Source organism: Rhinolophus sinicus, linkage group LG03 (genome assembly GCF_036562045.2).
Source record: "Rhinolophus sinicus isolate RSC01 linkage group LG03, ASM3656204v1, whole genome shotgun sequence".
Lineage (NCBI taxonomy): Eukaryota > Metazoa > Chordata > Mammalia > Chiroptera > Rhinolophidae > Rhinolophus > Rhinolophus sinicus.
This window is the reverse complement of record NC_133753.1, coordinates 36,758,892-36,786,882: the sequence shown is the minus strand read 5'-3', so window position 1 is coordinate 36,786,882 and position 27,991 is coordinate 36,758,892. Positions and strand designations below refer to the sequence as shown.

General features: G+C 34.5%; 1 protein-coding gene across 1 annotated transcript in view; it reads right to left on the bottom strand.

Annotated features, from left to right (window-relative positions):
* The window catches only part of EXOC5 (exocyst complex component 5), a 40,262-nt gene that overhangs the window by 6,563 nt on the left and 5,708 nt on the right, over positions 1–27,991 (bottom strand). Inside the window, exons 2-14 of the mRNA XM_019725787.2 lie at positions 21,623–21,717; positions 20,830–20,977; positions 18,823–19,017; positions 17,960–18,024; positions 15,353–15,381; positions 14,082–14,191; positions 12,760–12,804; positions 12,517–12,657; positions 11,213–11,295; positions 9,959–10,168; positions 8,557–8,704; positions 4,210–4,318; positions 1,167–1,287 (exon numbers count right to left, since the gene is read on the bottom strand). Of these exons, the coding sequence (XP_019581346.2) occupies positions 1,167–1,287; positions 4,210–4,318; positions 8,557–8,704; positions 9,959–10,168; positions 11,213–11,295; positions 12,517–12,657; positions 12,760–12,804; positions 14,082–14,191; positions 15,353–15,381; positions 17,960–18,024; positions 18,823–19,017; positions 20,830–20,977; positions 21,623–21,717 (1,499 nt within the window). The remainder of the gene's footprint in view (positions 1–1,166; positions 1,288–4,209; positions 4,319–8,556; positions 8,705–9,958; positions 10,169–11,212; positions 11,296–12,516; positions 12,658–12,759; positions 12,805–14,081; positions 14,192–15,352; positions 15,382–17,959; positions 18,025–18,822; positions 19,018–20,829; positions 20,978–21,622; positions 21,718–27,991) is intronic.

Below are 27,991 nucleotides of genomic sequence, written 5' to 3'. Positions count from 1 at the left end.
GAATGCTATATAAATGTCAAAAAGACCCAAAATATTAAGGAATATGCAACCCACAATAGTTATGTGAATTCTTTATGTGACTTTATTATAGCTCTCTAAAAAGTAAATTTCCTTTCAAAGTATGATTCAGACATCATAAGTGATCTTTTATTTTTGAGATTGCTTCTGGATTAATTTCTTGGCATATTTGTTTATAACAAAGTGTCTAGAATTTTATCTTTTATAAGAATATTTTTCCTCTTTAAAAATAGTACTAGTGGGGCCGGCCCAGTGGCTCAGGCGGTTAGAGCTCCGTGCTCCTAACTCCGAAGGCTGCCAGTTCGATTCCCACATGGACCAGTGGGCTCTCAACCACAAGGTTGCCAGTTCAATTCCTCGAGTCCCGCAAGGGATGGTGGTCTCTGCCCCCTGCAACTAAGATTGAACACGGCACCTTGAGCTGAGCTGCCTCCCGGATGGCTCAGTTGTTGGTTGGAGCGCGGGCTCTCAACCACAAGGTTGCCAGTTCGAGTCCCGCAAGGGATGGAGGGCTGTGCCCCCTGCAACTAGAAAACAGCAACTGGACCTGGAGCTGAGCTGCGCCCTCCACAACTAAGACTGAAAGGACAACAACTTGACTTGGAAAAAAGTCCTGGAAGTACACACTGTTCCCCAATAAAGTCCTGTTCCCCTTCCCCCCTTCCCCAATACAATCTTTAAAAAAAAAAAAAAAATAGTACTACCCATACAATTTTATAAAACATGATAACATATACATTACCTTACTTAATCCTCATGTGCTTTAAAAGTTCATGTAAATTGATAGGAAGATATAAACTAAACCTTACTTAATGCCTCATCAAAGCCTGTCCTATTAATCTCATAAAATTTGTGTTGCATGTTTTTATATTATAATAAATAGGTACAAGCTAGAGGTCCTCTTTCACATCAGATACAGGTTGATGACATATTCAGTCTTTTCAAGTACAACAAAAATAATACCACAGTAGAAAGAGAAAACAGACAGGCAAGGAAAAAGGAAAAGGACTTTTACTTTTTATTTCACACCTTCCTGTCCTGTTTGATGTTTTTATGAACATGTATTACTTTTAAAATTTAACAAAAACATATGTGGAATATTGTAATCTTCACTGAAATACCAATGGAAATCAGACAATTTGACTAACCTTATTAGTGGCATAAGGTGATCATTAAACTGCTTGTCAAAAAGATGAAAAATAGTATTGGCCTGTTGCACAACGTCCAAAAAATAGAGATTTGCATTCCTAGAATCTGAAGAAGGAATTCCTAAAATTGGAAGGCATGTATATGTTAGAATCATACTTCAGGAAGTTCATCTTGGAAACAGAAAAAAGAATGTGGTTTTACATATACAACATGAATAAAAGTAACTGCTGTTTTAATACATCAGCAATTATTTTCGTGGACAGAAGAGTAAAATTAAGCTTGTTAATAATGTGAGAAAATTCATCCAAGTTTTCACCATCTACTCAATCTTCATAATTTGCTGAATAGACTGAAAAATAAATCAATTAATGAATCATCTTGAACTATACCTTCTCCTTCCCTTTCCCACTCTCTTGTGCCCAATGACTGACCTGAGCCATGAATACACTTCACTATTTTTCTTAGGAAAATGGTAGGAAAATTAAAGCCTCCAACACAAACTTATAAGAGACAAAAATAAAGTCAATACACATGTAGGAAATACTAGTCCTTGCTACTGATGACAGAGTTGAAAATTAAGGCAATATTTATGCATATTTTAACCACTAAATTATTAAAGCCTTAAAAGAATATTCGATGATGTACAGAAAATCTGATAGTCATATATACCAGTAGCAGTGTAAATTAATGGGAGAAAAATCCTTTAGGAAAACAGTTTATATATATATAGAAATTTTTAAAAAATTGTAACACACTTTGATCTGGTCATTTCACTTCTGGGATTTTATCCAAAGAAAATAATTCAAAACAAAGAAGACACTTTAAACTTTACACTGTTCATTGTAGTATTATTTATGTTACTAAATTGTTGAAAAGATCCAACATGTCTAAATAATAGGGATGGTTAAACTTTACACATATGTGTATCACAGAATTTTATATAATCACTAAAAACAATAGCAGTAGAAACTAAATAGATGCACGGAAAATATTTATGAATATAAGGGACATTCTTATCCTACCATGAAATTTTCTAAGTCTTTCCAAATTGTAAATACTGCTGTTAAAATGAAGATGCTAGATTTCCATACTAGCTAAAGAAGAAATCCTTCATACCATATGGATTCAAATTCATGTTACTTTTTCTCATTATCTTTTTAAATCTTCACATCTTTGAGGTGAGTATTATTATCCCAATACAAATTACCACATCTTTAAATCATTTGCAAATGGCAAATATTAAATACTTGATGTCAAGAGTCTGCTGTAATTAAGAAACAAACCAAAAAAAGTGGGATACAAAGCTCATCTACACCATGAGAACAACTATATAAAAAAGTGAGAAAGAATAAACCACCAGGTTACTAAATTATGGACAACTTGCTTCAAAGTCAGAAACTTTACAGAATGATGTTATATACAGTCAATAAGTATTTTTTGAGAATCTGCTACATGTGCTTTCTAGGTGCTAGACTATAATGGTGAATAAGACAGATAAGAGTCCTACCCACAAGAGCTTATATGTTGTTCTCTCTACTTAAAATACTATTTCTCCAAATATTCAGTTTACTCCTTCACTCTGGTTTATGTCTCCTCAAAGAGGCTTTCTCTGACCATCCTTTCTAAAAAAGCCCTGTGCCCTTCAATTCCTCATCCCATCTCTCCCCATTACTATTTTCTATCTTACTCAATTTTATTCTTCTTCCTAGTCACTTGGCTATGTTTCCCACAAGAATGTAAGCTCCATGAGTGCAGAATTAGGCACTTAGTTAAGTACGTGTTGAATGAATGAATTCTGGTGAGTGGAGACAGACATTAACAGATGAAAATGTCACTGTGGTAAGTACTATGAAAAAAGTTAATCCAATGACGACATAATGAGTAACTAGGCTGGGAGAGGAGGGCTACTTAACTAGGATGATCAACAAAGTCCTCTCTCAGTAGGTGATGTCTTAGTTGAGATAAGAAGGTTGAAAAGCCAGACAGACATAAGAGCTGAAGGTAAAGGGTTTGGGGGATGGGAAACATCACATGCCAAGAGCCTGAATAAAGAAAAAGAATGAAGGTCAGAGTGCCTGGGGTAGAGAAGGGAAATGCAATAGGAGATGAGGATGAATACATAAGGAGACTGGCTCAAAAGCCAAGCTTTTGTAAAGAGTTTGTTGTTGTTTTCCCCCTAAGAGTAATAGGAAGACACTAAAGGATCTTAAACAGGATAATGATAATCAAACTGCTTCAGTCAGTAATTTGGAGAGTCAAGGATGTACACAGGGAGACCGGTTAGGAGTGGACAGAGATGGTGTCTAAATTAGAGTGGCATCAGTGGAGATGGAGAAAAGTAGATGAATTTGAGTTATTTTGGGAAGTATATATCACAGTTGAAGAAAAGGAAGAATTCTGGCAACTCCTGGGTTTGGGACTTGAGCAACTGGTAAATAGTAATGCCTTTTAAAGACATGGGAAAGAATGGGAGAGGAACAGGATTAGGTGGAAGATAAAGTGTTTCATTTGGGATTTGTTAAATTTGAGATGCACACGGAACAGGTGGATAGGTTAAGGAGGCAAATGGATTAGCAGCACTGGAATTTAGGGAAGAAATCATTAATACACTATTAATACCAGTAAATCCAAAAGACCCAAAGCAAAAGAAAAATTTTAATATGAATCTATTCCTTTCTAGACTTATTTTCAAATATTTTCCTTTCATTACTCAATTGCCTTAACCAGAATTGATGTCACCTTCATTTCTGTTCCCTTGACATTTTATAACTTATAGCATGGTACTTACTACATTCTGCCATATACTGTAGTGATTTATGTAGCTTACCCTGCCCATCTCGATGTAGTAAGTACTATGAGAGAACTGTGTCTTTGTATAGCTTTTGGCACCTGGCAAATCCTTGCATTACAGAAGCTCAAAAAGCATTATTCATTGCACTGAACTGAATTTGACATATAGAGTTGAATATATAAAAACAACATTATGCATATGCAAGCAGGATCAAAGGAATTTAATACAAAGGATAACAGAAATATACTTACCAGCAAGTCCTGTTTCCAAAGCATAATCAATATGCTCAATACATAAAAATTCCACAAGAATGGTAAAAATTCTAAAGGCATTCCTTGGTAGATCAGAAGGATCAGAGAGCTTTAAAAACAAAAACCAAATACATCACAGCTCAAGTCTACCTTTAAAAAAAGACAACTTGGTTTTTTTTCCAGCAATCAACATTGTATAAGACATAGGCAGTATTCAGGTATCAAAATGGTAACTTACACCTCTTCCTCCCCACCCTCAATGCCTCTTATGTACATACAATGCTCTGTATTTGCCTACAACACTACTGCGTTAGTAGATCAAGGTTTTTCTGACTTGGATTGCAGTCCATTAGGGGATTGTGATCAGAAAGAGAGAAGAGAGAACCAATAGAAAATAAAGCATAATGTACACAGTAAAACCAACTGTAGTCGTGAAATTCTCTCCCTCTCTCTCTCTCTCACGCACACATAAACACATACAGCAAATGTACACTGGGCTGCCATGTAAAATGCGTTTCTTATTGTGGGTCATGGTCAAAAAAGTTTGAGAGCCACCAAATGAACAAAGGGTATTCTAGCAAAACTCAGAACAAAAAGTATTCTTTATTTTATCGGAGGGTGGGGATGAGGAAATCAAAAACAGATGCACTATAAAATATGACCAGTTCAAATCCCAGTTTCATCACTTTTGGTTGAATGAACCACTAAGATGTTATTTAATCCTACCAAGCCTTAATTTCCTCATCTGTAACATGGGAATAATATGAATAGACTTATATCCTATACTTAAGGTGAGAATAAAATATGAAAATGCATGTAAAGTACTTTTAAGCGCAGTGTTTGGCACACAGTAAGCCCACAATAATAAATGTCCATTTTGATGTTAATGCTGCTGCTGATTAACTCAGTAAAAACATTATTACCGTTTCCCCGAAAATAAGACCTAGCTGGACAATCAGCTCTAATGCGTCTTTTGGAGCAAAAATTAGTATAAGACCCAGTATTATATATTATGTTATGTTACATTATATTATATGAGACCCAGTCTTATTTTAATATAAGTATTAAATATTAAAATATTAAATATTAAAATAAGACTGGGTCTCATATTAATCTTTGCTCCAAAAGATGCATTAGAGCTGATAGTCCGGCTAGGTCTTATTTTTGGGGAAACACGGTAGTAGTCATGCTGAGGAAATAAAATCCTTCTTTAAAAGTTAGAAAATTACCTCTCTACTTCTTATAATTGCTTCTTGTATTATTTATCAATTGATTGTTGCCTATTTTTAATCTCCATTCACGCGAGCTCTCAGAGTAATGCTTATTATCTGATATACACAGCTGGGAGTTGAAATGCATAACCCACCTTAAATCTGCTAAATCTCCACTGATTATAAATACTGGTATTTATAATCAAACATAAATTTGGTATTTCTCAATTCCCTTCCTGGTCTTCTTAATACCACTCCAACCTTTACCCTTCATCAGTCTCTCTACCGCAACTCTCATTCCCTTTCTTTGCTCACAGATGCTCTTAACAAGCATTAAAGAATATAGAGTTATCAAAAGAAACTATTAACAGACAACCCATTTTTAAAATGGACCAAAAAAATCCCCCCAAAACAAAAAAACAACAACCCCAAAGCATATATATGGATGGCAAACAAAGACATGAGAAGATATTCAACATTATTAGTCATAGGAAATTCAAACTAAAACCATAATGAGGTATCACTACACACCTTATTCAATTGTCTAAAATTAAAAAGACTGATCATACCAAATGTTGGAAATCATGTGGAGCAAATGGAACACTAACACACTGCTGGTAGTAACGTCAAATGAAACAACTTTGGAAAACAGTTTCTTAAAAAAAATACCAAGTCACTACTATCATATTGCTACTAAGTATATACCCAAGAGAAATAAAAGCACTGTCTGCATAAAGACAGACGAACGTTCATAGCAACTTCATTCATAATAGTCAAACACTAGGACCAATCTGGAAGTCCATCAATAGGTAAATGGTTAAACAAATTCTGGTATATTCATGCAATGAAATACAACTCAGCAACAAAAAGTAACATACACACAAATGGATGAATCTTAAAATAATTATGCTAAGTGAAAGAAGCCAGAAACACAAGCACATACCATACTATAAGCCCATTTATAACAAAAAGTCTAGAAAATTAATCAACTTCTTGGAGACATCCTATTTAGCTTTCAAGACAGTCTTCAAATGTCCCCTTCTTGAGACCACCTCAGGGATGATGTAGATGCCTGATCACTGCACTGTACACCTGAAGCTAAAGCTGAACAATAATGAACGTCAACTATAATTTTATTTATATATATATATATATATATATATATATATATATATATATATAGTTACAAGAAGTGGAGTACAGCATTGGGAGTAGAGACAGTGGAAATGTAATGGCTCTGTGTGATGTCAGAGGGGGTAGTAGATAGGAGAAGGGGGTTTATCACTGTGTGAGGGATATAAGTGATAAATGTCTAACTATTAAAAAAAAAAACGATCAAGGAAGGTATGACCTTAAAGGATCAGTGTCTTTTTCCCCTTCTAGAAATTTACGTAGAGAGAATAATCTGAAATTTAAACTGATTTGCCACAAAAATTATCACAATGCTATTTCCAATGTTGAAAACTGCTATTGAAATAGGGGAAAATACCCAAATGATGGAACATGATACACCTATTCAAAACTAAATTCTGCAGCATTTTTTTCTTAGTTAATAGAGAAAAACAATGTTAAGTGAAAAAATGGGATCCAAAATTATAAATTCATACTTATTTTGTAATCTTAACCCTATTTTTAATGTATGAATTGGAAGATATGTCAAAAGGTAAGAGTAACTGGTACTGGAATTACAAGAGGGTTTTTAGTTTCCTTTATACCATTTTGTACTTTGAAACTTTTCTCTAGTAAATAGGTAATGTTTTTGTAGTAAGATAAATATATAAAACACCAATAAAAATATTGCTGCCTTTCCTCTTTAAAAAAAATTAAAATGTCCCCTTCTTTTTAAAAACTGATCTATAATGATATGAAGCAGATCAGTGGCTGACTGAAGATCGAAGAGGAGGGAAAGGAAAGGAGGATTATTAACAGGGCAAAAGGAAAGTTTTGGGGATGATGGATATGTTCATTATTCATAATTTGTGTGTAGTTATAGATTCACAAATGTATACATAATTTATCACAGGTACTAACTTGTGTAGTTTAAATATTTGCAGTTTACTGAATGGCAATGATATCTCAAAGTTATTTCTTAAAAAAGAAAGGAAAAAAATACCAGCCTGCTTGTTCATTACACTGCCATTTTTAATATCCTTTAAAGTTGCCGTCAACATCTACAAGGTCAAGTGCAAATTTCTAAGCATGGCATATAGAGAGTTTTTGTCTACCTGTTCAACCTCCTCTCTTATTACTCTTCCCACGTACATTTTTATTTCAAGCATTTCATGCTGCGTGATTGATCTGTGTATATATCTTTGTACATGTACTATCCTCTCTACCTAAAACAGCCTGCCAGAATCATCTTCTTAAAGATTTCCTATTTTGCTTTCAAGACACAGGACTCAAATGTCCCCTTCTCTTTTAAGTCTTCCCTGATAAATACTCTTCCTCCATTTCTTACCCAGGCAGAGCTAGTTGCTTTCTCTTTGGTCCCAACCGTGCATAGCTACCTTGTACTAATTCTTTATATGTCTACCATCTTTCGCCACACTATTCAAAGGTAGTGTATTTGTCTAATATTTATATCCTCAGTGTCTAATCTAATATGGCAGCTGGTACAAAGTAAACACATAATAATATTTGTTAGATCAGATTCAAATATCCAGTCTCCACCTCAATATAGTTCTCCAAATAGGAAATAAAGATGGATTTGATTAGCTTGGACAAGAAAGTCTACACTAAATTGAACTGAATTTCAATCTTGTGAATTTCCAGACACAAGGTCATGATTTAGAGTTAGATGCTATGATTCAAACAATAAATATGTTGACAGCTTCGTGTTAGATGATCTGAGGCTTTAAAAATATTTTAACATATTTCCAGCATTCAGAAAGTAAAGATATTACTGTACCAAATATACCCATCACCCACCCAGATGTGCCATATTGTAACATTTTTACAAATGTACTTCTAAATAATTTTTAAATAATTCTGTTCTCTAAAACAAAAATCCTCTATATTTTTAATGCAAAAAATAGTCGTTCCTAACCAGAGAGCAGATTTATATCTTAGTATAAACAAGGCAAAACTTAAAATACATAATTATATATAAATAAAATGAATTTACAATTACTCTTACCCTATGACATCTTTCAAAGGCTTGTTTGGTTTCTTGTAAAAGATTAACTACCACTTCTTGGGACAGGAAGGTTTCTCCATGAGTATCAATACTTGGCCCCAATGGTAAGTTGGTACGTTGTCTAATTCTCTCTTTCAAATCTTGAATACTAGTGCATTATATCAACAAATGAAAAAAAGAACACTTTACATAAATTTCAAGTAGTCTCAAACTTAGTATACATCAACAAAGAAAAATGGACCAATAGCCAGGAGAACCTAAAAGTTCTAATTCTAATAATTACTTCTATAAAGTGAAGCAAGTCTTAAATCTCTAAGCAGAAGACTTTCATCTGAACAATTAGATTTGGGGTTATGATCTCTCAAGTCTCTTTCAGCTCTACAATTCTGACTCAACAGCTAAAAACTCCTTGTTTGGTTTCACTGGAAGTGGGCTATTCCAGTTAAGTTAATATTCCAGGTAACTAATGGTCCTGCTTAAAATAAACTTTAAAATTTTAATATTTTAAAAATACATTTAAACATACTGCACATTTCTTCATTATTGTTAAACAAGATATATTAAACATAATTTAGCTTTTCTAAATGACTAAGGCTCACTTTGAACATTTATTGTCTGGTGGTATCATTGGAAGATTTTGTTTTTTTTGTTCCTAGAATATACAACTCCAGACTACTGCAAACTAATTTTTTTTTAAATTGTTATGATTGGTCTTTAGTTTTTCCCTTCCTTTATTTGCTACTGCCTTTCAGCTGTCACTTTTTATTCCTAACTTCTCCCTGATCATTATTTAATATATGACAAACTGGAAAATAAGAAACTGATTTCGGTATGTAAGTATGTGGACTCTGGACCCCAATAATATGGCTCCACACACAGAAGTCATTCTGCTTCACCCTAAAATCAACTGGATTCTAGACAGTTGAGATCTGGATTACTGAGGTGCCACCAAATCTTACAACAAATCACTTTCTTCTAGTATGTGAATAATCACAAGTTTTAAGGTATTAATATTAAATAATTTTATGCACAAGTCATTAAAAAACTCAGAGTACCTAAATTGTGAACTATTTGCTGTTTTTTCCACACCTTCAACAATCAACAAAAAAATGATATGCTTCCGAGTTAATAACCTGGAATAATTTACTGAGTCTGAAAATATAAAAGAAACTATCAAATTCTTTATAATACTGATAGTCTACTTTACAGCTTAATCATGTTATATTAGGCTATTTGAACATGTGGTTCGTGAGACAGGATTTGATCAATAGTATAAACAAACTGAGTTAAAAGAGTTCTTCAGAAAATTCCAACAATTGTCAATATTTGACATTTGTCCAAACATATAATAAAGTTCTTCATGTCTTTAGTTTTAACTATGATGTTTAACAAAAGCACTCACCCTCCTGTGCCAATGGATCTCTTTTGATGGTTTTTTGAATCATAATAGCGCTGTAGGATCATAGCACTTCTGCTTTTCAAATATCCAGTCTCCACCTCAATATAGTTCTCCAAATAGGAAATGAAAATGGATTTGATAAGCTTAGACAAGAAAGTCTGTTTATCAGTACCTAAGTTAAACTCCATCAACTTGCTGGAAAGATTTGTGGTTCTTTTCATGGAAAAGGGGGAAAAAAAGATTAATATATATTTTAGGTATAGTAACAATACTAAGAAATATATATATTTTTACAATATGACTTTAACAGCCTATGTTAAACCACTATTTTTTAAACCCTGAGATGGTACTAAGAAAGCAGAAAGCAGCTATAAGGGTTATATGTAAAGTAGAATGACCATTTCAAACAACATTATGGTTTTGAAAACTTTCATAAACTCCTAGGAATGACCTAGAAGAGGAAACTGAAGCAATCAACCAGTCTATAAATGGCAACAAGCGGTCGAATGGCTTCAAGTATGCCCTAATGCCATTCATGACATGGTACTCAAGCCAGAATACTGAGAGGTCTATTTCCTGTTCATTCTTTTTTCTCTTTGTCCATGAGGACTTTCCTCTAAGTTTCTGTTTCCCATTGTTGAAGACAGGCTCACAAAAATGTTGTTGTTGATATAAACTTCTGAATTATGGTTACTTTTGAAAACCATCTTCCCAAAATAATGACACTGAAGAATAATAGCAATAGGGTTGGGTAAAAATTCCATATGAAGCTTTTCAAATAATATTTCTAAGTGTTAACAATGCCCTTTACAAAAGACCAAGACAGATTCTCACATCAGACTTCAAGCTGAAATTGTCATTTCTTTTAAGAATTTGTAACTTCCTTTGTCAATTTATAAAGTTTTAACTGTAGATAAATGTAATCATAGTAATTCTTCAAGAAAAAAAAAGAACAGTGAATTAGCTTATAATTAAAATCAGAAACAAAATTCTCAAGTCTTAGTTTACACAAAGTAAACAAAGGTTTATGTTTCATTAAAGTACATTAATATAAAGCATATATCCAATTCCTTAAATTAATGTACTAAGAATGCTGCTTTTGTACAATACTAATCTATGCAACTAAGCATTTAACGCTAAAAGGCATATTTGCTGTCCGACAAACTGTTATTCAAAAATACCTGAATACTTCCTCATTTTTCATTTAGAAAAAAAATAACATCTGAGATGTTATTTTTCTAATAATTAAAAACATACCTTGTATATAAATCATAGAGATTTTTGAGATACTGCTCTGCATCAGACCTCCTACATTCTTCTAACTGGTCTTTCACAAAACTCTAAAAAAAAAAAGTCAACATTAATATCAATTAAGTAAATATTAAATTACACAATCAAGATTTTTTCCCTCTAAAATTACTCCACATTCTAAACTGTTCTAACTTATAATCCAATGGAAAAGGCAATGCACAGAAAATAAAACAATATAAAACAAAAAGAAAATAGGTTTTTAATTTTTACTGCTATATTTATTTGTATGTCTATATCAGTCTTGCAAATAAGTATTAAGAATTTCAGGGTGGGGGGTGGGAGATGAGGGTAAGGGGGATCAAATATATGGCGATGGAAGGAGAACTGACTCTGGGTGGTGAACACACAATGGGATTTATAAATGATGTAATACAGAATTGTAAACCTGAAATCTATGTAATTTTATTAACAATTGTCACCCCAATAAATTAAAAAAAAAGAATTTCAAATTTTTTTTTTTTGAGAAAACAGCCCATCCCGACTCATGAAGTACATTTTAACAATAACAACAAGAAAAACCCAAAGAAACAAAACCTGAGGCTATACCAATATAGTTAATTCCTTAAAGTAGCATTTACCAAATTGTGGTCTGGGTAACACTAATGTTCCTTGAGACATCAACAGGCATTACTGCAAAATTGGGGAATGCTGCACATTACAACCTCACTCTAGAAAATCACGAATATATTAATACCTTGAAAGGCTATTAAAAGTCCTGAATTGTGTTTTAAAAACAAACACTTATTTAATGTTCCTTAATCTAGCGGCAAACATAGGTTAGAAAATGTTGCCTTAAAGTATAGTACTATGGGAGTAAAGATTGTAAATTAAATTCTTGGGCGTTTTTTCTTTTTATGTAGTACCCTATTATAAAAAACCCTGCAGACTGCACTTGTAATTCTCATTCAATTTCACAAATGCCATCTATTGGTTAAGGTGAGGACCCAATAAAAATAAAAACCTGAGGCCACCGTACTCAACCTGTTACTACTATTACTACTACTACTATTGGTACACAAAATTTGAACATATGTTCTGATGACACTTAGTGATTAGCATATTTTCATGGTGAACAACAAAATATTTTTCAGAAAGCGTGACATTGTCATCCCTTTCCCCTTCACCGAATAAGATTACTATTCCTAAGGGCATTACATAAGTAAACTAATTTTTTAAAAACTTTCACAATGTAGAGATAAAATAAATCACATATTGCTTTTAAAAACTACTTAGTCATTATTTAAAATTACCTGTAGTTTTATTTCAAACACATTTTGAATAAGTTTAGCCAGTACTGTTTCTGGATTACTGAAGATATCGCCAACTTGTTTGTTCACCCGTTGACAGAGTATTGCTGCATCTTCAAATATGTCATTTCTCAAGTAAGCACCCTAAACAGCAGAGGCATTTTACATAGTAAATACATATTTTTTAAAACACAATTTGGCATAAAATAAAGTCCAATAAATAAATAAAGTCTACTGTTATGTTACCTCCTGGCACTGCTTTATATAAACATCAACACAATGGGAATAACCCTATAAAGAAGAAAGAAATACATCATCACTGTTCTGTTAAAGTAATAATCTCAATAAAAGAGGTATTGTATGTAATAAAGTTATGTCTATGTCCCAATGGATGGCCAATAGTTGTTGAACTTAAACATAATTAATTGTAGAAAACCAATAACCTAATATAGATATCTTCTCCCAGGTGCTATCTACGATATTGATTAGCTGGTTCATATCCTTGTAGGATTCTAGACTGAAAGAAGAAAACTGAGGTATAACTGAGTTCTTTATAGTCAGGTTATCCTATCATCACCTAGCCATCTCCTTTAACTCCAAAACATGCGCACACGTGGGCATGCATGTTCAGGTCTTGATAAAATGTTTTGTGTATATATATTTCCTCCTGTCCTCTTGGATTCAAAGAATTTGCCTTCCCTTGCAAGAATATAGACAGGGCTGCATTTAACTGACATTCTGGAATTTTACTTTAAAAATTGAATTCATTTTAACAGAATGTTTAAATAAAATAATTTGTCACATGAAGCTTACTATTAATTTTTATTAACAAATCATACATAAAAACAAGTAAAGTAAGCAAGATATACTTTTGTCTCAAGAGCCATTCTTAACACTCAGATATGTTACTTCAATGAAAAGTTCAATAAATGGCCTATATTTCCCTAATCTGATACAAATCTAAAGAAACAGATTGAAGGAAGCACTATTTCCTTAAGCACTTTGTTTGCAGAAGTACACTCCATACAGGGATTCTCTCCCTAATTCAAGTTCCAGGAAGATAGTTCCGTAACACAATATTCCTTTGTATTACCACTTGAGATCCTCTGGATTTAAGTCTTTTACTCGTCACATTCCATCTACTCCCTGCTTCCTACATTTCACCAGAAGTAGGAAGACTTGACCTTAAGTCACGTCTTCTTGTTTTTGACCTATTTCATAACGTTTGACTGAAGAAAAAAAACCATTACAAACCAAGAAGGCAAACAATATGATTTTCTATGTCAAACTACATGAAAATTCATATATAGCTCTAAATATATTGGTATCAAATATACATATTGATATTTGATACAATATTAATGCTACAGAACAAAAAATCCTTATTTAAATAGTATTAAATACCTAAAATTTAGTATCACTTATAGAGAGATGAAATGTACATTCAAATTATTCAAAACAATGAAAATTATCATTGTAATAGAGGAAATCAGAGACTATAATATATAGAATTCACATAATCTCCTCAGTCTTGAAGACTAATCATCAGTTTAGTTTTTACCGTTTACCTTAAAATGAAGTAAAACTGCTGCTACTTCTCTCATTCTGGAGATCTCACCTCTTCTTTGAGCACTGGTAAACTCCTGAATTAGCTGGCATTCTAAATCATGGTATTTACCTAAAAATAAGAAGAAAGTCATTAGCTACAATGAGACAGACAAGGTATCCAAGTTATTTACTAATATATGAATTATTTACAAATATAATGACTGTGGATCTAGCCTTCTTTTGGAAGAATTACAAAAACAATGTGATATTACAGGCAGTGAATCTAGACCTCTATAATATACTATGGTATATAAATATGTATTTTCAAGACAAAAATCTTCCCAACTAGCAAAACAGCAGAGCTCCCATAATCTTAGTGTCATTTACAACTATTACTATAAAAAGCAACTGACTGGGAAAACCTCCTGGATGTCATTTCTAATAGCAAGAGAAAGGAAAAATCTTCAACTTGAAACTATGGAAAGAATGAGGAAAAATACAGAAATCTTTACTAGAGTTGAGATGCCTTTACAATGAATAATGGTGCATTTAACACCAAATTTCACCTTAAGATAATATGTGATATTTGATTTACTACCTTTTTGAGGCTATTATGGTTTGGAATGAACAAATGAACTTTGGACTAACCTACAGTGATCAAAAACATTGCCAGGAAGTCCAACTATCTATGTCATCCTTATTCTAACACTTTTGGGGAAATAGGTGGTTCTTTGAACCTCCCATGCAAAATAGCCTCCAAAACAGTGACTCAGGCTACCATGGGAGCCTGAAAATATAATGGCTTTTCCAGAAACCTAGAATGATCTGCCTAAAATAGAATCCAAAGATTAACAAGAATCAAACTAATAAGGAATTAAATAGGTATTAAAATGCTCATATGAGCTTAGCATTTTTTAAAAAAAGAAACTGCTTTAGTATATATATGTATGGATACAAAACAATCCCCAAGATACACTGTTAAATTAAAAACAGAAGGCATAAAGCTACTGGTATAAAATGCTACCAATTATTTTTAAATAAATGGGGATAGTAGAACTAAATTCTATACATATATACATGATTTATGTCTTGTGCTTAAATATCTATAAAATACTCTGGAAGAAAACCCAAGAACTGGTAATGGTTGCTTCAAGGAAGAGGAATCAAACTCAGGGACAGGGTAGAAGGATGTTACTGTTTCCACTATCTCTACTTTTACTATTTTTTTTTCTTTTACACAAGTAATTTTATTACCTGTTCAATATAGTTAAATAACTAGAACCCCACTTACTTGCAATTTTGGATTTTACTTCTGAAAATCTGAAAGATAAAAACCAATGAAGCTCATTAGTTGTGACAAACATACCATAGTAATATAAAATATTAATAAAAAGGGAACCTGGGTTTGGGGATCTATGGGAACCCTCTGTACTAAAGGTCATCATAAAAAAAGACAAAAAGACAAAGCCAGACAGAAAGAGTACTGACAGGAAGCATGCCAGGTGACAAAACTGAATTTGGGCAATTCAGATGGGGGAGCTGGTTCTTTAGAAAATTCACATTGAGAAACCAATTCCCTTGTTAAAGCAGGAGGAATTGTATGAGGCATTAACAGTTCAGCCAGCCCCAACACTGAGTTATTGTCCCGACTCATAGTCACTGGCATTTTAAATTCACTTGATATTTGCCTATCTCCTCTCTGCTGGGATTTTTTCATATAACGTTCCATTATTATTAAAAACAAAAACAATGATAAAAAGTATATAAAATTAGTTATTTTAAAACTAGAATAGAAGCCATAAGAAGGACACAGCAATGTGCCTAGCAGATTAATCATTCAATCTTTGCAAATTCAGAAATGAAAACATCACACATATTATACACTAGAATTTTTTCAAGTTGAAAATACTAAAGGGAATGCACATTATAGAAAATTAATGTTGAGATCCCATGTAATGAGTTTGAAGAGAGAGGAAAGTGGCTGGAAAAAGATATGCCAAAGATAGATGAATCAAGTAATAAAAATTTAGAGTTACACAAAATTGATACACAGTCATGTGCCACTTAATGACAGGAATAGGGTCTGAAAAATGCATTGTTAAGCGATTTTGCCGTTATGTAAACATCATAGAGTATACTTACACAAATCTAAATGGGATGGCGTATTACACAGCTAGGCTATATGGTATAGCCTATTGCTCCTAGTCTATAAGCCTGTACAACATATTACAAAACAATACAAGAGAAAATGATGCAATCAAAAGACTGGGTAAAAACAAGATGATACATGAGGCTGCTACTGGGGTAACAGCACACTGTTTTACAGCAAGTTTTTTATAAATAAAAAGAATACACTCTAAAATAATGATTAAAAGTATAGTATAGTAAATACATAAAGCAGTAACATAGTCGTTTATTATCATTACCAAGTATTATGTGCTGTACATAACTGTATGTGCTATACTTTTATAGGACCAGCAGCACAGTAGGTTTGTTTACACCAGCATCACCACAAACACGTGAGTAATGCATTGTGTTACATTGTCACAATAGCTACAAGATCACTAGGTGACAGGGATTTTTTGGCTCCATTATAATCTTATGGGACCACCATCGTATATGTGGTGCCTGGATGACCAAAACGACATTATGCGGGGCGTGACTATATCAAAGGCATGGTAGATCACCGACGCATGTAAGGCCATATTGGTCTTTGTGAAAAAATTAAATCTGATTAGGATATATATTCAAATCCAAGGCTTGCTTGACAGGCTAAAACAAAACTGTAAGAAGTGCATGTAACTGTAATTGAGAAGTGGAAGGAGATGAGTACATGCATGTGTGTTTTGCAGAGGAAGAATAGGATGAAGAGGGGGTAAGAGAAGTAGCCAACAATTATCATGCACCTATTGTGAGCCACACATTTTACCCACTTGAGTAAACAGTCCAACTATGAAATGAGATAAAATTAGAGAGGTTTTTATGGGTGACTTTAAAAATCATTACTGATAATGCTGGGCAAGTATGAGATTATTAATAATAATTAAATGAAAGATGATCATTACTGCTAATCCTTTATGATGACACAAAGCTCAGAGTAAACTAAGATATATTTTAGGGGTAAGAAATTCAATCTCTATTTTTGGGACACAATGGTCAAGCATTAAGTATAGCAGCACATTTACATTCTACCTGTACCAGAGGATCATCAAGTATTACCAAAAGAGTAACAGACATATTGTCTGTTATAAAGGAAGACCTATTTCTTTCAGGTATTCACATGGGGGAACTATTACTACCAAGATTTTATTAATGTATCTGACATTCCACAGACTAAAGGAAATCATGAAAAAATTTGCTTTTCAGCAATGTTTCTTTTAGGATAAAGCAGGGGTTAACCTGAAGTCCCTAGAGACAAGTTTGTGGATAAGATAAAAAGTCTACAACTCCATAAAATTGTATACAAAAATCAGTGTGTACCTAAACTTTTTGAAGAAACTTTATAGCTTTCACCAGTTTTTCAAAGGTGCCTAAGACCCCACAAAACTTAAGAACTCTCATCTGGAGATAGGAAAAAGCAGCTGAATGGTCCCACCCACCCTGGTGATCAAAGTCCAAAAAATGAAAATTCAGACTCTCACTTTAGCCAATTTCAAAATTCTCCTTCATCAATTTTTTTAGAAGGAAAAAGGATTGAAATTATTTCATGATGTATTATTAAATTTAAGTATTAAGAGACCATATTTTTCCAATCAACTATTGTATACTGCACCTTGTACAAAGGAGGTACTCAATAAATTCTCGTTGAATTAATGAGCAAAATCATATAGGGAAAAATACAATTTTATTCTATAAATTACACCATATATCCAAATTAGCACTTAAGAAACAAACTTGCCTATCAAAAGGTAGCTCCTGGGCAATTAGATGCAATTTCTGAATGATGTCTGCTGCTTCCTTTATCTATTAAAAAAACAAAAGCAATAAAATTTTAAAAACCCTTACGTATATACAAAACAAATTTATATTTGAAAATAGTAGTATGTTCACAGACCCTCCCCAATTTTCTTTTAAAATCCACAACAAATACAACTTTGTGAACAACAGGAATACATTTGAAGTATCGAGTTGATAAAACATAAACATTTGCTTTGCCAGCACTGAAATCTTATGATTTTATAATGCCACAATCCTTTCCCAATGAAATTTACAGTTCGTTTACTCTGAAAAAGTTCAACTTGCTAAAAGCAGAAGTGTAAGTTTCCTCTGAGTTTATGAACCCAAAAAGGATAAACAAAATTCATGAAAATAGTTCGGGTCATACTGCTGCATCTATCCCACTTTAAGCTAAGTGAATAAAAACAACAACAAAAATGTTACTTCAACTTATCAAAGATTTAGGTCAGACCACCCCCTCATCCAATGGAATGTAACTATTCAAAAACAATAGAAATTCTGTTACTATTAAAAGTCAATTACAGAAAAGAAACACTCATTAATTCAGATACCTCAGCATTTTTAAGCCACATATAATTTCATCAACAAAAATGCCAAGCAACCCAATTAAAAATTTGAATATAAACACTTCATCAGCAATCCGTAGGCAAGTGCGCTACTTTGCATTTCAGAACAATAAAAATTTGTAATAAGTCAGCTACTCAGTAATTTGAAGTTTGACTATGGAAACTAATAATTGTAGTTTATAATTAGGATATTGTTGTTAATGCTGTAATTTGCTTTTATCCTTCTGACAGTGCTTACCTTTTCAGAATTTGTAAAAACATCAGATTTCAATTCTCCATCTAAAAACTCATTAAAGTATTTCATCAATTTCTGAGCCTCCACTGCCCGTTGTCTGGGTGTGTTTACCCCTTCCAACTGGTCGCCAAGGTGACAGACCTTGGTTGCTACATAGCTGATGTGCTCATCTAGTTCTTGGAAATGTTGGAAGGCAACCTAGAAAAAATGTGCATAAACATAAAATACAATGACAGAACCTAGTTTATAAAGTTGATGTCTATCAAAAACGAAACCACCAACTAACTCGTCACTACTATCAAACTTACCTAAAGGTAACATAGAAGTTGTATGTATGAGATGATACACAAAAACAATTCATACCCATTACATCACATAATCTGAAAACTTTTTAACAAAGTTGCAGACTTCACATTTTTAACTATTAAAATCATATTTTATCATGAATATATTTGCTAATCTACAAAACAATATGGCTACTTACTACTCATCTGTTTAACAAAGTTTCTAGCAACATTTACTCCTAAATGATTCTGAAAACAATGAAATAAAAGGGACCAGTCATCTGAACAACTCACTTGCTACTACACTAAAATGAGCCCAAAATGTCAGAAGACATAGATTAAAAATAATATTTAACAAAAATTTATTTTAAATATTTAAAGAGCAACGCATTATAAATAAGGTAAAACGGTTTTTGCCCAGCTTTGAAAACAGAAGACCGCAGCAATTTTTTTTACTGAGGCAAAGGTACATTACTTCTTAGCCCCTTTTCCCTGGGTCACTGATTGTCCTATGGTAGGTGAAAATTCTGTACCATGAATGCCTTAGAGTTGCCAATAACCAATTGCTGATAATTTAGTATGGTACTTTTGCTCTAATCTAAAATTGAGGGGGATAAACTGCAAAAATTTACTGTTTTAAGCATATTACATGTATTTCCATATTTAATCCTTGCAACAACGTATTTTATTTGTAGATGAAAAAACAGGCACAGAAAGGCTGAGTTGTTTGAGATTACACAGCTAATATTTGGCAGAGCAGATTGGATCCAGACTTTGTTAGATTAACTATTAATGCTATTACTATTACTATCAAGGGAAAATTGCATTAGAAGTATTTGGAATCTATCACCTTAACTACTTAAAAACACATTTTCTATCTTACGTAAATCACTGAGTACTTTATTAAACATTTTCTCACAGCCATATATGCTTAACTAAAGGAATCTAAATAAATGAAATCTGAGCAGAGATCAGTTTGCTAATCCCTAAACACTAAAGAACAAACAGCCCCCAGGAGGCAGCAGAGCTAAACAATGTTCCTCAAATTTACAGTTATAAAGGGCAATCAAGTTTCAGATCAGACTCAGGCTGGGAACAGGGTTTGGAGGTTCCAGATTAAGTCTAGGGCCTAAGAAAGGGCTAAAGTCTACTTAGCTCCAGGGCCAGTCTAGTAATTTGGTTCTACTCCAAAATGGACTAAGGAAGAATTCTGCATCCGCTTGTCCCACAGTTACAATAGAACTCTCACTGGGACACATACCTCAATGACTTTTATGAAACTTCCCAGACTAGGTTTTCTCTAGGGAAAACCTGACCCAGGCAATAGCTGGTCTCGTATTACTTTGTTTTATGATTAAATGAGAATACAAACGACTACCCTAAATATTGCAGCTAATAATGAGCCCCTAAAGATACAGGTGGGCTAAGGTATCATTCTTGCAAGTTTGCATTGTTAGAGGGGAAGCAAGGACAATACTGCAGTAGATACCACCCCATCCTAAGAAGAGAGCACTGTAATCCCAAATCAACACTCAATTGCAAGCCAGTGCCCAGAGTGTCTGATAACAATTCATTAACATTTTATCCCATGGCATGGGAACAATAGAGACAAACCTCAACAAGTTACTACCATTTGACTAGACTTTTATTAAGAACTTAAAACCAGAAGGAAAAATATATTATACCGTATGTAAACTATTCATTACTTAGCTAAACATTTATTTACCTGATTGCTTTTCTGGAGCTCTTGGACCTTCCTGGCAAATTCCTTGGCTTCTTTCTGACACTGTTGCTCTAGTTTCTCTACTTTTCTCTGAATCCTTTCATCCATGATCTGGAGTTCTTGAATATGATTTACAAATTCTTCTAATAACCTAATAGATAAAAATGAGAATATGCATCAATCCATATGATTAATTTTAGAAACTAGCCAGTTCACTTATAATTGTAAATAAGGTATTAACAAGCATTTCTTGAACTAAGGATGATCATGTTAAACTCTACAGCATCTTGTTAGGAATTATCTCTGGCATGAATGAAAACCTCACCTAAAATCTCCAATAACCCCCAGAATAGAAACCAATCTCAAAGAAACAGTCAAAAGGCAAATGTACAACATAAAAATAATATTGTGCATTCCAGGGTACAGTGACTTTCTGTTCCCCCAATTTACAACTATAGTTAAAACAATATAGTCAACATGTGTTTATTTTAAAGGTAATTTAAAGGTTTATTTAAAGGTAACACCAACTCTTTCTATTACTAATTAGAGAAAATATTAGATTCTTATAATGTGACAAAATCCGTTCCCTCGTACCAAGTAAAGCTCTTCTCTAAAATAAAAGGAATGTAAAGGGGGTGAGGGAATCAATCCCAAACTTCTAATGCTTGTTTCTTTTCATAACCGATTGTTAACTAAAATCCCTTTACATGAACATTGAAAGGAATTCCAAATCACATCTATTCCAATTACAAATTTGTACTAGATCAGGTCCATGAAAACAAGTTTTTTACTTCACCTTTTAGGATCAAAAGCTTCAGATCCCCCTCTCGAGCCTCCTCCTGGGGTTCTCCATACAAGACGTTCAATATACTCATCTGCCACAAAAGGCTCCTAGTTAACAAAATAAATGTTCTTTAAAAAGTTTCATAGAAAGTAACTTAAGAACAAAAGTGAAACAGGTTTTACTATGTGAGAACTTAAAATGAAATTAAATTACTAATACCAGTTAAAACTGGAAAAGTGAGCAAAGGACACAATTTATAGAATAACAAATAAATACAAATGGTCAAGAAAAATGAAAAAGTATGCAACTTCACTAGTAATCAAATAAGGTCAAATTATCACTTTTATCTCACAAAATGACAAAGTTTTTAAAAACTATAATATGTAATGCAAGAGAGGGTATGAAATTCACACTCCCATTATGTTAGATATGTTAACAGGTACAATATTTTTGGAGGGCAATAGATAACACTTAGGTAACATTAAAAGTATTACAGATTCTCTTACTCTTTAACCCAGTAATGCTACTTCTAAAATTTTAAAGGAAAAGCAGATATGAAAGCAAAAATTTTTGCAGAATGTTTATTGACTATTACATACAGTATTGAAAACTTTGTTTAAACATTCAACAAATTATTACTGAAAAATTACAGTAAACTTACAGGATGCAAAACTACATTCCTATTAAAATCATGTTATAAAAAATTTAATGAAATGAGAAAAATGCTCACACATATAAAATCTAATGAAAAAGGCAGGATACAAAATTTTCTAAATTTTCTCAGGAAAAAAGCATTAATTATAAAATAATATAAGAGTAGAAGGGCCAAAAAAGAAAATAAACATTCAAATGTTAACCATCAGCTGATAATGTATTTTTTATAATACATGATAATTTACATATTTCCCATACTACCCTCTTTCATGCAAATAAATACCATATATTGCCTCCCACTTAACATGTAACTTAATCAGCAGCATTTGCTGGTGATTCCAGTTTAAATTCTTATATCTATAAAATTTCCCATTTGTTAATTGTACTTTAAAAACATTTTCATTGATAAATATTCATTGAATAATAAAATTGCCAGTGCCAAGCACTCTGTTAGGCTTTGGAATAAAAAGATGTATAAAACACAAACTGTACCCCTGAGAAACTCACAGTCTAATAGGAAAAATTATATAAAGAATACAATAGTATTTGATAAGTAAAATTAAAAATGCATGCACAAACTTCAGTATTAAAATTGCTGAGTGGCTTGTTAACTCAGTAGGTAGTTGGTGGATGGAACCGGGATATTCATTAATTCAGAAAATGTTTACTGAGCATCTCCTACATGCTGGGCACTGTGATAGGCAGTATAGACTACAGAAGTGAATTCAATAGACCTCAAAGAAATAATAGTGAATTCAAGGCCTCATAGAAATAATCTTCTAAGTAAGGATGCCAACATTAAGTAAGTAATTACAGAAATAACTAATTACAATTGTGATAAATGTGAGGAAAAGAAAAGTCCTGTATCTCTAAAAGTATATAACAGAAACAGAGATGATGGGAAGACAGTAAGGGATGGAAGAAATAGCAAGAAGTGGGTGTTGCAACAGTCAAATTTTCTGAGAACCAGAATTAAGATGAGACCAGAAGAATGAAGAAAAATCAGCCAGACAAAAATGGAATGTATAGTTTTCTAGACCATTAGGGAAAGAGAAGACAGAGCTTAACCCATTAGAGGACTGAGAAGCACGGATAAGATCAAAGAAACTGCATGTGGAATGAATATAGAGAGAGGTGACAATTAAGACCAACGTATGATATATAACCTTGTACTTTTTATCATCATCATTATCATCATATTGGGCACTTGGTCTATACAATAAGGGCTACTACAGTGGGAAGTCCAAATAGAAGTCTCTGAAATTGCCCCTCTCTACTCAGTGTAGTAAGTCAAGTGTAATGGCAAAAATTAGTGCTACTTTTTAAGCTCTAAAACAAGGATCAGCAAATATTTTCTTAAAGAGGCAGACAGTATTTTAGGCTTGTGGGCCATATAGTCTCTGTTACAACCATTCAACTCTGCCATAATACAAATGTAACCACAGATAAACAAATGGGCAAGGCCGTGTATCAGTAAAACTTTAAAAACAGACAACTATCCCAAGGGCTGTAAGTTTGATCAGGGGCGATGTTACCCATCATTGATCAGGATGCAGGGGCGATGTTACCCATCATTTTCTCGTTTAATTCATCAGTCTGGGTTTTGCAGAAATCAGACAAATCCTGGAGGGTAACTAACTCAAAATCGACCAACGTAATATATCATGGTATATGGCCAATGATTTGGCGGTTACATACTTTTCCATTCCTATCAACAAAGAGAATCAGAACATAGAACTGACAACAGTATACATTCACAGTTTTGTGATCTCCCCTACCCTCTACTATAACACGATCTGTGCCATACAGACATTCTGCAGAACATCTTATTCATCCATCATACATTGATATCATGCTAATTGGGCTGAATAAGCAAGCAGCGGCTAGCACACTGGAGGAGTAAAGATACACGTACTCCAGAGAGTGGGACATACACTATACAAAGATTCAAGGGCACATTGGATCAATAAAAATTGTAAGGTAGTCAGGGGCATACCAGACATCTCATCAAAAGTAAAGGATAAATTCTTTGATCTCCCACCACAAGGAAGGACACACAACACCTGGTAGGCCTTTTCAGGTTCTGGAGGCAGCATATTCCACACACGCTCTAACACATATTATCAGGTAACACAAAAGCACAAAAAGGCTCTGCAAAAGTGAGGGCCGTGACGCCAACTCTGCTGTCTGAGCCATACAACCTAGCAGACCCTATTGTATTAAAGTAATCAGTATTTACTAAAGTATTTAAGGTATCAGCGTTGAGAAACAATGTCACGGGCATTATGGTAAGCCCCAGTGGGATAATCACAGCACAGATCCCTGGATTGTGAAATAAGATCATGCCATCGGCAGCAGAGAATTATGTATCTTTTGAGAAACAGCTGGTGTGCCACTGGACCCTAGTCGAGATGGCACACCTGACCACAGGACACAATGTGACCATGTCTCCGGAACTATACAGCATGAGCAGGGGTCTAATAGATTCACTTAATGACAAGTGACCCAAAAACTATCCATCATAAGGTGGAAGTGGTAAACCCAAAATCAAAACATGAACAGGATGAAAAAGCAAACTGCAGAAGCAGATAGCTCAAACTCCCATGTCTTCCACCACTATTGCACTAGCATCCCTCCCTCAATTCACACTTATGGCCTTAGGTGGGATCTTTTCCAACCAGCGGATGGAGAAGGAAAACGCCTGAGCTTGGTTCATGGAGAGTTGGCTAGGCACGTGGGTGCCAACTGAAAACAGACAGCAGCTATAATTGCAACTTCACTTAGAGGTGATGGCCTTGAAATTCAGTGGCAAGAAAAACATCCTCCCAATAGACAAAGCTTCAGGAAATATAGCTAGTCATTCCCTTGGGTGGACAGAGAACTGACCTGAGGTTATAATACAGTATGTGAACTCACAGACAAAGGCAAAGGGCCTGGCAATCACAGGAAAACGATTAGAAGACTGAAGACAGGGACGTCTGGGGTAGAGTCATGGGGATGGAACATGAGAGTGGGCATGAAGTGTGAAGATCTTTGTATTACATGTTAAAACCTACCAGAGGACATCCACCATGGAAGAATTAAACAACCAAGTAGACAAACTGACTCTGTCCGTTGACATCAGCCAGCCTCCGGCCAGCATTAGCACACTGAACAGAGCAAACAGTACAGAAACTACATGGCTCCATCAACATGAGGGCCTACTTACCAAGGCTGATCCAGCTACTGTCAAAGCCAAATATTTAGCCTAACAGTGACAGAGACCAACTCTGAGCCCTAAAACAGCCCCATCCTTCAAGTACACTACTCAACTATCTGGTGGCTTGACTACATTGGGCCCTTTTCATTCTGCAAAAGTAATTCATTCTGACGTGAATTAGAAACAATGTGAGTTGGGTTTGCCCTCCTCAGAGGGAGTGTTTGTTCCCTTGGCATGAGATCCCACATATCACATTAGACCAAAGGACCCATTTATGGCAAAGGAAGTAACCATGGGATCCACCGGTCATATTACAAACCACACCGCGCAGAAGCTACCAGTCTGACAGAGCCCTGGAACAGACTGCTGAAGGCATAGCTGAAGCACCAGTTCAGAGACAATCCTCTATAGAGATGGAGCACTATCCTCCAAGATGGAGTATACGTTATGAACTAAAAACCTTTATGTGATGCTGTGTCCCCAAAAGGAAAAACACATGAGTCTGGGAACAAGGAATAAAATCAGAAATGGTCCTGCTTATAATAATCCCCAATTTGTGCTTGCTATTCCTGCAATTCTGGGGTCTACAGGGTTAGAGGTCTTGCTCTCCAAAGAGGGAACATTTTTGCCTGGGAACATAAAAGTCCCGTTAAATTATAACTATAGGTGCTGCCTGGGCTGCTTATATTCAGGGGCAATTGAGTCTGATCATCAGGAGGAGGCAGGACTGTTACTAAACAATGGGTACAGGGAATAACATGCTTGACACCTAGCTCTCCTCATGAGAATCTCTTAATACTTCCTTGACCAATTCAAAAAGTACATGGACAAGTGTAGCAACCCTGCTACGGCAACCAGTTAAACCACCAAGAATGGCAGAGGTACTAGCTGAAGGTGAGGGCTGTTCAAATGGAAAATAGAGGAGGAAATAGTGCATATGAGTTGCAACCCAAGTCATGCTGTTCATTCCACGAATCTTCTTCTAATTTTCCTCCAAAATAAGAACGCCAAATGGAATGCTGCAGGAGATGCTCCCCAAATACAAACAAAGAAGTGGCGTCTAGTGGCACTGAATTGGTCTGCGGCAGATACAGTGATATGTCATCCAGATCACCCTTCAAGAAGGGACTTGCCCTGGCTCCGAGCAGTGCTGTCCTCGGACAGCCTTCACCTCACAGTATTTTCAGGAATCCCCTAAGCTGCAAAGAGCCACTTCCCTCAATGTTATACCTTTCCCAACATGGGGAATGACTGACTAAGATGGGGATATAAAGGCCTGACTACTTTGGTCCAAAGCAGGACAACTCTGACAGGTCATTTTAGTCCCAGAACTCCCCTTAGGGGCCACTGACACTGTCATTAGGCCAGCACTGTAGCTCTTTTCCCACAGGCACAATCCTGCCGCCTTGCCCTGCTGCTTCACAGATGTTCATGCCAAGGGTACTTCCTAACAAATAATCTGCAAACTAAACTCTGCTTCAGAGTCTGCTTCTCAGAGAACTCACCCTGCAACACTGCAGTGGTCCCGTCAAGAGATGATAATGGCTCAGACATAAGTCTGTGAGGGGGCAGTGGAGGGGTGCTGAGAAATGGTCGTGATATTTTAAAGGATGTACTCACACAAATTGCTGATGGATTAATGTGGGAAGAAATTTTAAAAAGGAATCATGATTACTCACAGAGGTTTGCAGGCTGAACAAATGTGTGAATGGTGGGCGGTGTCATTTACTGAGACTGGGGAAAGATGGAAGAGGGAGTGGGGAAACAAGAGTTTTGTTCTGCATTTGATATATAGGAGATGCCTATAAGATATACAAGTGAAAACACAGAACACACAGTCAGAAAAATAAGTTTGTATTAACAGGAAGAAACTGGAACTACATATAATTTTAAAGTATCATTTAAAACTTCCGAACTGGATGAGGTCATCTGGGAGGGAGGAGGGCATGCTAACATTTGGAGATAGGGGGAGAAAAGGATCCAACAAAAGAAACAAAGCAGGAGGGACCAGTGAAGAGGAAGGAAAATTAGGAGGAAACTGTGTCCTGGAAGAAAAATGCAGGTTTTATCTTCAGAGGCAATCAAATTACCACAGAGTTTAAGATAAATCTACTACTCATCCCAATGTAATAGGAGTTCCAAAAAAGCAAAAACAAAAACAAACAAAAAACCTTTCTGATTATAAAACCAAATAAATCTCAGTAACTTGCTTTCTAATACTCAACCTTGCTACAAAGGTATTTATAATAAGAAAAAGATCACCAAATTAACAAATTCTAAGACTTCGAAATGACCAAGTCTTCCCAAGAGGACTCTCGAAGATACGAGTAAGTAATCCACCCCCTCCCCGAAAATCTTTTAGAATTTTACGAACTTGACAAAGGTATATCTTCACCTTCTATTTTACTACAGTAACTAAAAGCAAAAACTGCCAAAACAAAAACAAAGATGTAAGAAGAATGAATCATAGACTAAGATGCTTGATACTAAATTCAACGTGACATAATTGGTTACTAGGGTGTTGCTCT